General features: G+C 36.5%; 2 protein-coding genes across 2 annotated transcripts in view; both read right to left on the bottom strand.

Annotated features, from left to right (window-relative positions):
• Positions 1-1,306: 1,306 nt before the first annotated feature.
• LOC144665331 (uromodulin-like) overlaps positions 1,307-10,000 on the bottom strand; it is a 37,307-nt gene continuing 28,613 nt past the window's right edge. The window contains exon 5 of the mRNA XM_078526567.1: positions 1,307-1,665. Within this exon, the coding sequence (XP_078382693.1) occupies positions 1,307-1,665 (359 nt within the window). The remainder of the gene's footprint in view (positions 1,666-10,000) is intronic.
• The window catches only part of LOC144666544 (scavenger receptor cysteine-rich domain-containing protein DMBT1-like), a 14,766-nt gene continuing 13,439 nt past the window's right edge, over positions 8,674-10,000 (bottom strand). The window contains exon 5 of the mRNA XM_078527964.1: positions 8,674-9,215. Within this exon, the coding sequence (XP_078384090.1) occupies positions 8,905-9,215 (311 nt within the window). The 3' untranslated portion in view covers positions 8,674-8,904. The remainder of the gene's footprint in view (positions 9,216-10,000) is intronic.

Below are 10,000 nucleotides of genomic sequence, written 5' to 3'. Positions count from 1 at the left end.
AACACAGCTGAGTTTCTACTAATAGTATTTAGCACGTGCAGCTGCTTTCCACTTCTACTCATACTACCTTTTGGTCTGGTCTTGAAGCTATGATCGGACAACGTTAATTGAAATAGCTGTTTCTTATCAGTCGAAACTTAAATTAGTGAAAAGAGGAATAAAGTTGAAATTATAACTTAAATAACAACAACTGCAGCGGTAGAAACACGACAACACTACAATCATTGTTGTCACTTTTGACAACGATAACAATACCGCAAGAACAATAACAAGTTTATTTAACGTGTTATGTTATGATATTTACAGTTATTCGGAAGTTAATAAAAGCCTATTAAAGTTGTTAACTAACATTCAAATAGGCCTGTGTTAGTTATCGCCTCGAGCGTTAATACCCCGTTTGTATTTTTGTTAGCCATGGCCATATATGCACTTATCATATTCAAATCTAACCTTGATACCATATAAATAAAATACTTATGGAAACAGTGTCAATATAGTCAAGGTATTATTAGTAATTTAATTAAAACAATTTTAAAAAGAAAGTAAAATCTAAGACACTTCAATTTGAAGAAGAAAATTTTAAGATGTTCAAGTAAACATCTATTGTCAGTTGCAAATTAAAGAACGTGCTGATATAAGCTTAAACCGTTTCTTAATTCTTTACTATTCAGTAGAAGGAACTCTGCCATGTTTTGTTGGCAACCTTCTGATTGATTAAATCTCTCATCGCTGTCTATTTGCTGATTTTATTCCAACTTGTTGAGTAAAAAATGTTGAAAATTGTACATGGCCTGTTTAAATTGAAAATTATGTTTGGTTACTTGCCCTCATTTTCTATGAGCGATAGTAAATTAAGTTGCGCCTCCCTTATGAAAAGATTTTTAAATTTCATCGTCTGATTTCCGTTTAAACCTAACAATTTTAAAAAACTGGTGTCCAGGTTTTGGCATCATGGAGTGAGCGGACCAAGCAAACGCGTTTCAACGCCCTCTCTCTTTCCGCCCTGTTAAGAACATCGCAGGCTACGATAATCTTATGTTAACTCTTGCCTACTGTGAAAGAAAACCCGTTAAAGATGTCACGAAGAGACCAATGGCAACCCCATCTAGATGATCGTAACTTTTACCAAAAGAAAAGTAAAATTACTCTTGGCCGTTGGTTATATACACAACGTTCTAATATAGTCTCAATTTGATTAAATGTTTAAGTGAAAGATCCGTTTCACTCGAAGTACAGTCAATCACATCTTTTCAGATTTTGTGGCTGTTTTTTAGACCATGTATGCCTTCAATATCTCTGTGCCAATTTAGTCACTGCCACAGTATCGGAGGGAACAAGCCGGTGTATCTCTGAAGTAATAGACATAGTAAGAGCCGCAGTTCCTCACTTCAATGTTGGTGGACCAGTTACAGCAATTGTCATCCCAGTGAAAGCAGACCTGCCTGGTAACTTTGCCGTCAGCCACTGTTGGATGTCCACCATTTAACCAGCCAGGCGCGTGAGTATCGCACGCGTGTGTAGGTGGACATGTAGTCGGCATTTTTAAGCCTGCATCTCCTTGAAAACGAAACCAACCTGGACCAATTGGCTTGTCACATATGACATCTCCTGACTTGGAGGTATTTTTTCTATTAGCTTCTGTCAGACTTTGATAGTTGTGACATTCTGAAAAAGTTAAGTATAACGCGTTATATATATTATGTGTTACCTTCTGAAAGTACTACGACTTGCCGAATGAAATGATACAGCTGGTCCGACAAGTAATAAAGTAAGAAAACCGTTTTTACACCCAACGTTAAGAGCAATATATAAATGAAAAAAAAAAATCACTTTTATCTGGCACGAAAATACCCATTGATATTTGCCCACGGACTTTTGCGGAGTAGATAATGTCCGAGGACATATATCTTTGACACAGTGTTACCCTTTGTGCATAACGCTATTTAAACTGATAAAAGTCAAAAGCATTTTCCCTGTATTAAAAGTATAACCATTTTTTTTTTCTTCAAAATATGACGTATAATTTACACTAAAACAGTGGATATCGTTATTGGTGTGCTTTGATTGGCTACTCGAACTCCGAATATACCTTGGTTAATCACCTCGGTGTAACTCGCACGTACAAATAGTAAAAGTCAAAGACACTTTCCCTGTGTTCCAAAACATTCCCTTTTATTTTTTCTTCAAAATATGTAGCATGTCTTTATACTAAAACAGTGGATAGCGTTATCGGCGCCCTTTGATTGACTTCTCAAGCTTTGGATATCCTTTGCTAATCAACTCCGACAACTCGTACGTGAAACTTGTAACCGTTGACAGGAAAAAGTGTCATTAAGGGTAAAGGGTTATTATTACAAATTAAAAAAGTTCCGAGCACCTTATTGTGGAAGGGTCAATTTCTGCCGCTGTATTGGCCAATGACAACACTGAGGAAAATTTATTGGCGAAGAACACATCACAGTATTATTGCAAATTGCAAGTCAGTAAGGGTGCGCGTGCGGTTTTTTTTGGGAGAATCTAACAATGCATTTTTGTTCTTAGATCACACGGATACTTCTCTCCAAAAGAAAAGAATAATCCGAAAATGGATTTTTGAAATGGCAACTCCGTAAATATTGTTCGCACAGAACATAAAATATCAGTACTCATTTATTTTTCGTCGAATGCATATGTATCCTAGCCAAAACTGAGTTTTAGCATACAAAATCCTTTACAGAAAATCACTCGTCGAAGCACTTCTTCATTAACTTGAAGCATAAATATGTGTCGAGAAGGGAACTGAAAGCGAATAACTCTTTGGAAAGACGATCAATGCAAACTCTGCTAATGACGATTTCTGAAGGATACATGTTTTGTTAGCACATAGTTACTGTTCTAGAAACAATACATCTAGTTTAAAATAGCACTTCGCACTTATCAAGCTACCATTACAATGAATCATTTTTGCATGTTAATAGAAATAAACGCTTGAAAACTTACTGAATTGACAGTATTTACACACAGTGAACCTGTATTTTAACAGCGAAGTCCGCTGGGCCAATGCACATTTTTTTAATCCTTTCCCAAATAAACGCACGGAACACGAATCCTAAAATTCCGAATTTAAATTTTATTTAAAGAGTCTACTCGGAGTGTGGATTCTTCAGATACTAAATCAATTTCTGGATTTTATTAACGAAACGCAAAATCTGTTTTTGGATACAAGAATCCGGATTTGGGTTTCCTTAAAGAAATGCACCCTTATATTCCACCAAACAAATCTCTGCATTTTGGTCTCATGCCTATCCATTATCTTACTTCATTTGAGAGCATCCTAGTGGGCAGCGAAGAAAGGGACTTAAATCATCCAGACAAGTAAACATGGCGGTATTTTCTCAATAACATTTTAGTTCTTTTGAAGAAAATCATAAAACGTCCGAGTTAAAAATGTTGCTCGCGTCATTCAACGATCGTAAACACAATGGTTTCGTAAATTGCGTTCCAGTTAGAAACTGCGAAAGATTGATTGTACAGATATCAATAATTTTTTTTTTATACCAGAGCCACTCTTTTCATAACGATTAGCACGATTGTTCAGAAGTAAAAAAAGATTAAACACAGGTTGTCGACCCGATAAATGAAGTTTTTGTAACGTGTTTGTTCAGTTTTGAGCCTTCTTGCCTTAACTTGTTGAATAAAATCTACTTTTTTTCAATTTGATTAAAATAGTTTTCTATTGATTTATGGGTAATTTCTTACTGTAAGATACTGATAGAAGTCATCCTTGTTCCATGAAGAAAGATACGTAAATATATTTTCAAATTACACTCGGAAAAATCCACAAGTCTACCTGCTGCTTCACAGCTTGTTTTCCCATCTCCCACGTATCCATGGTTACAGGCACACCTGTACGATACGTAAGTATTGATACATGTAGCAACATCTGCAAGGCAGTTATGTGTTCCTTGGATACATTCGTCAACATCTAAATAAAACCAAAATGGTAGTAAAAATGAAGGCGTTCGCAAACTCTTTATAACACTTTAAATGATATATTATATGATCTGTTCGAAAAGAGGGTGAAGGTGGTGATATGTGACCTCTTAAGTATCTGGCACGGATCCAGGACATTGGTGACAAGTTGACGATAACACAAGCGTCGAAGGCACGAGTTCTCAATGTTTTTGGAAGCCAACTCAGTGATTAGCAGGCAACACTGTCAGACGTTGCATATTTTAAAGAAACAATTTTTGAACAATTCGTCGATTGCCGAGTTAACATGTTAGGCAAAAGAATTGTGTTCACCAATTTGAAGGATATAGCATAAATAACATAAATATACAATTTGGCAAACATCTTAATTAAAAAAAAATAGAACAAATTAAACGTAACTGGGTGCACTCTAACACAGCAACATCCGTCAAATTTGTAGACTACACCTTTTTGCCTAGTATACCTCTATAGCTACGAATCACAAATTGATCAGATAAGAATTTAAGCTTAAACAATATTATTCTTCATCAGAACCCCAAACAAACTCTGAATGTGTTTTCCATTATCAAAGTTTGACTAGACTGGTAAAGACTGGCTGCGCATCTGTGAGAATCCACTGAACTAAACTGAAGAAACTCAACAGTTTGCTAAATCGGAAGGGAAAATCTCAGTCAGACCTGTCAAAGCGGACCACCCCCAGTGGTGGTCCCTAATATTCCAGTTGGTCTGAACCGAAACGGACCTTCTCGTTTTTCTTCCGCCTAAAATGTTCTGAAAAATTCGAATTGGGTAAATAGAAAGTATCTTGTATTTTCTGACGAGTATTGCCTTCCCGTCAAGATGGCTTCCAAAGCGCCGATAACGTCTATTAAACTGGTATGTGACGAGTTTGGCGCATGCAATTTTGGTCTAAACTGTTCTGCAACCCATAGAAAAATTACTTTTGTACATCTAGAAGAAAATATAACATTAATTTTCGGATAGAAATTAAAACAAGGGTATAAATATTGATTATTGACGACGTGCGGAAACAACTTGAAACGTTTAACCTTAATTCTTCAAGTTGTAATCCATTTCAATCTTATCCATCCCCAGGCAAAGACACTAGTTAACAGATTCAGTTCTCTTATTATTCCGTACTAACCTTTTACCGTGATGTAATATCTCTCGGGGCTCTGAACGAAATATTCAGGTCTGGACTCCTTGGTAGCATTATTTAGCTCACAAATATTTTGAAGCATGACATAATTAAAGCTCTGACATCTGGCATCGTCGTTACAAGCTCGAAGGCACTCAAGTGAGATAGAAGTCTTCATCTTCTTTATGATATGTCTCTTTAGCATCATTCCTATGATGGAATAAATGTCTCCACAGCCATCGGTAGCTACTTCGGGAAGTATTTGAGCCAGTAAGATGACCATCGCGACGCAAGAACCAGGGTAGGACATTTTTGAACGTTGTTTGTTTGAAACAAGAAGATGAAAAAGAAAACTAATGCTCATTAATTACAGGGTGGTAAGCCCAGAAAAGGTTTAGCATCAAATTAAAGCCGTTCTCGAATTAATCGACACCTTATTCAATGCTACCGAAAGTAATTACTTGCGACTTTCTTGGGCCTGTATTGTTATGAAAAATGTCCTATCAAGAAATCGCTGGGAAACATATGTTATTAGTTAAATTCACAGGATTGAACAGGATGGTATAGGTCCGTTTGGATTTTTAAGGATTTTTTCCTCCTCTAAAGATTCAACGCGTTTTAAGCCTTTTGGTAATCTCACTTGGCATCTCATTTAACAATGTGGTAAAACTACCCATCTTAAGTGGCAAAACAGGTGTGCGGTCTTTGTTTGTTACTTCTACAGACTTGATAACGACAAACAAAATTATACAAGGCAATTAAACTAAGCAGAAATTCTGGCAGTCAATTTAAAACACTAAAAAAACATCAACAACTACGCAAAGAATCATTAACCTGGCGTCAAGGTTAGCGTCAGATATTAGAATTTAGACGGACCCAAAATAACAAAAGTGCGCCTGTTTATTCAGACGTCGAACTAAATTAGCCGTTCTGCAGCCGTTTCTGATACGTCTGATGGTAAACACTCTCCAAGACACATGCTATATGAGTTCAACTTCTTAAAAAATACATTATAATACATTAAGAAATAAAAACGTTACTCTGGTTAAAAATTTGTAGTAAAATGTTCGTAAAATATCCGCAATGTCCCAACGTTTCGGCTTAAACTAAAGCCTTCATCAGGGGAAAGTGATAAGTGAATACAAAAAGCACGTTCTTATATAATATGCAAATCGAGAGCTAATGTTTGTCCCTAAAGGCTAAATTTAGAAATTCGTGCGGTAAATGCATGCCGTCATCGCGGTTTAGCGGATTATTGCAAGTGTTAATTTCCCAAGCCTCCAAAATACGTCTTTTGCGCCAATTTGTGCTTGTGTTTTCTCGTTTAAGGTTGGCCAATTTTGGCCAATTTTTCATTGAGCTTCCTCTCCGTTCGCTGTGTAGGGTCTTTACATTATAATAGTTTATGTATTAGGATCGGCACATGAAAAGTTCGGCGTCTGAACCAAAGCAGTTCCAAAGTCGAAATTCCAAGTTAAGTCAGGCGGAAAGAACGGCTGAGCCGTTCCAAATTGAAATAGCCGTTTTTAATAGAACATATTCGTATTCTCGGTAATGGACTGGAACTAGCTCGCTATGGAGGCTAATGTGCACGCGGGGGATATCATTAAAATGAGTTTCATGTCATTTGCATTTGAAATGATTACCCCATTAGCCTCCATTACCAGCTAGTCCAATACGTATACCGAGAATACAAATATGGTCTATTGATTCAGAGGCCGAACTTTTCATGTACTTAATTCACGATATTAGGTTCGGCTCATAAGAAGTTCGGCGTCTGAACCGGGCCTGACTGGTGTGAAAAAGATAACAATACTTAGCCTAGACTGCAGCTGTTGTGAGATCTCGAACTTAGTTGTAGTTGTATCGCTATGTAACATATTTTTTATAGAAACCTATTTTAGACTCGTCTTGGTAATATTCTTAACTTTGAAAAACAAATAACGTATTATCGAGTTTGAGCAACACAGTCAGGGTTCCACTAAAAAAAAAAAATGTTTTATATATCTAAAAGTTGTTCTTTGCTTTCTAATAGATTTGATAGTTTGAGCTGCAAAATGTATTCGGTTTGTTTTGTCTTATTTTTCCTCTTATGGTTACAGAACTCATTTAATTTATTTTTTGAATGAACAGTTATGTGTGCTATGTTAAGTAAAAGCGATACAAGAAGGATTGATTAATTCAAATTGTGCTATGTTAAGTAAAAGCGATACAAGAAGGAATAAACTCTACAACAATGTTATAATGATTTCGTACACTCAAGAAGTTTCTTTTGGCTTAAATATGTCACAGTAAGATGCTTTCAAGCATAAGATTGCTTATTATTCCTCGGATCCGAATCGAAGGGACTACTGCTCCATATATATTTTTGTTTTGTTATTTTTTTTACACAAGGCGACAAATCTAGTGCAATTGCATACAAGGAAATGACAGGTGGTTTTCACTGCCACGCCACTTTCACGCCGAGAAAAGATTAATTCAAATTGAGTTAGAAAAAAAAATCAAGAATAATACAGGTTGTAGAAAATTTCTATATTAACTACTTGTCCAAGTCTCAGGTCTGCACGTTATTCCGTACTCGAGTTATCCGTCAAAATGTTTCACGCAAATTTAGAGAGCACAATATGGTAACGCCATGTTGGAGCCCAATTGCTTGGGCTCCAACATAGAGGCCGGAAATCATTGAAAACACTTGGCATTATATTCTGCAACTTAAAGACGGGCGAATGCTATCGAGCTAAAAACCTTCAACAAGATATATATTAAGGACTTCTAATAGTCAGTGAAGGATAAAAACTCAGGGCTTATGCGATTCAAGGTTTAAGAATTTCGATGACGTCACGAGAAAATCAAGAATTAACGGGCTTGAATTGCTTTAGCATAAACGCTGCAAGAACAGGTCTATGGCGAGATTTCTTGTTACAAATCATAAAATCCTTGTGAGAGAACCTCCATAGAAACTCGTGATCAATAATTCCAAGGAGTCTCCAAGGTGGACCTCATCCCACCCCACCTGATCCTGTGCGCCTCACAAGCCCATGCAACATTTATCCTTCGATAAAGTTATTTTGAGTAGTAAAGAAAATACGAAAGGAAGATGAGGTGTGTGATTGTGTTCCTCTTTTGCTTTGTTTGTCTGTTTATTCATTGTTGCTCATTATTTCTTCTTTGAAATCGAACTCCGCTTGGGTCGCGATTGGGGGATCTCGGAAAGATAATGTATAGTTAAATTACTCCCTCCCTTAAACGTGAAAAAAGTACAAGAGTAACACACCATTTTCCCAACACCTTTATTTTTTTCTTCTGTGCAGCTAACAACTAACTCATGTTTATATTTTTTGTATTTTTTGGTTTTGATATTTTTTTGTACCGACAAAAAATGAAATGTGGGTTTAAAATACGGTATCTAATAATATTCTCTATCAGCTTTTAAAATCGGATGGAAAAGTTATAATTGGTAGAAATAAATTTAACCCATGCTAATCTAAAATAACGTTTGTGCCCATTACGCCCGGCTGTAATCAGAAAATATGAAATGATACGTGACACATTCTATCGTCCTTACATACGAAGCAGCCTTGTATCCCTTATTTAAGACTTAAGAGGCCATCACAGGACAAACTAATCGTCCACACACACCAACTCGAGTTTGTCGTATGAAGGCCGCTTTAAACTGAAATTCAATATCACACAAAGCAATTAAAGCTTTCCTCTATGACCTGATCTTCATGTTGCCTAGGTTATATAAACAACCGAAAGATATGCAGACATTATTTTTTTTGTACAGTTGTTAGCTAAGTGTTGCAGACAACACTTGCATCCTCGCTATGACCACAGTTTTCCACTCCCCAGCCAGCATGAGCACAGTCGGATAAAGATGACTCTCGTCCTTGACAGTTGACATTATCCATCCAGGTAGGCTCAGATCCCTGACCGTATGCTGCCATTTGGGGAGCGGAGGAAGCGCCAGGAAAGCCAAGCTGCTTACACACTACATTTGCATCGTTGATATCCCAGGCATCATCACACACTGTTCCCCACTGCCCGTTGTGATAAACTTCAACACGGCCATAGCTAGCTCCGCCATTCACCAAACGTACTAAAGCTAAAAATAAAAGAAGTTATCCACAATAAAAAACAAAGTGGGAGTCTGGATCCACAGGAATCAAAAAGAAAAGTTCCGTATGAGTTATTGAGAATAACAATTTTTGGCCGTTGTGTTAAAATACCACCGCATAGATTAAAGCTAATTTCATTTTAGATCTACTATTGGGTCGTTTTGGGAAACCGCCATCAAATTGGTTCTTCCTAATTTTCATTTCTTGTCCAAAATAATCGAATAAGATACTTTTACATGAGCCACTAAAAATGACGATTTTGGGCCCTTGTGTTAAAATACCACTACGTAGATGAAACCTTATTTTCACTCCAGATCCAGCAAAACTGGCCAGTTTCATGATGGAAATTACGCTTTTGACATTTGTGTTGAAATACCACCACGTAGATTAAACTAGAAGTCTTTATTAATAAATCTGTCACAACCTGCTTGTGGCTTTACAATCAGTAATAAACTAAGCTAAACTAAAAAAAGAAAACCTATCACATGTATTACAAGAAACATTTTTATGAAATAAATTTAAAAAGACATCTACTTACAAAAGCCCGTTTGAATCGTTACGTTTTTACTTTAGGGAGTATGAAGTCATGGCCACTTTCTCTAAGAGCTCTGTTACGTTTGGTTGGGAGCAAGTCATTAAATACATGGCAAGTGTCACTTGTGATTCTGTTGAAAAGATCACTGTCCCTTTTCTTTATTACATGAGATATCAAAAGGATCTTATTTGTATAGTCAAAAGCACCCAAATCATCAAATCATCATCAACGATAGGC

Source organism: Oculina patagonica, chromosome 9 (assembly GCF_052425735.1).
Source record: "Oculina patagonica isolate OP01 chromosome 9, crgOcupat, whole genome shotgun sequence".
Classification (NCBI taxonomy): domain Eukaryota; kingdom Metazoa; phylum Cnidaria; class Anthozoa; order Scleractinia; family Oculinidae; genus Oculina; species Oculina patagonica.
Note: the sequence above shows the minus strand (reverse complement) of the source record. Positions and strands in the feature narration are given on the sequence as shown.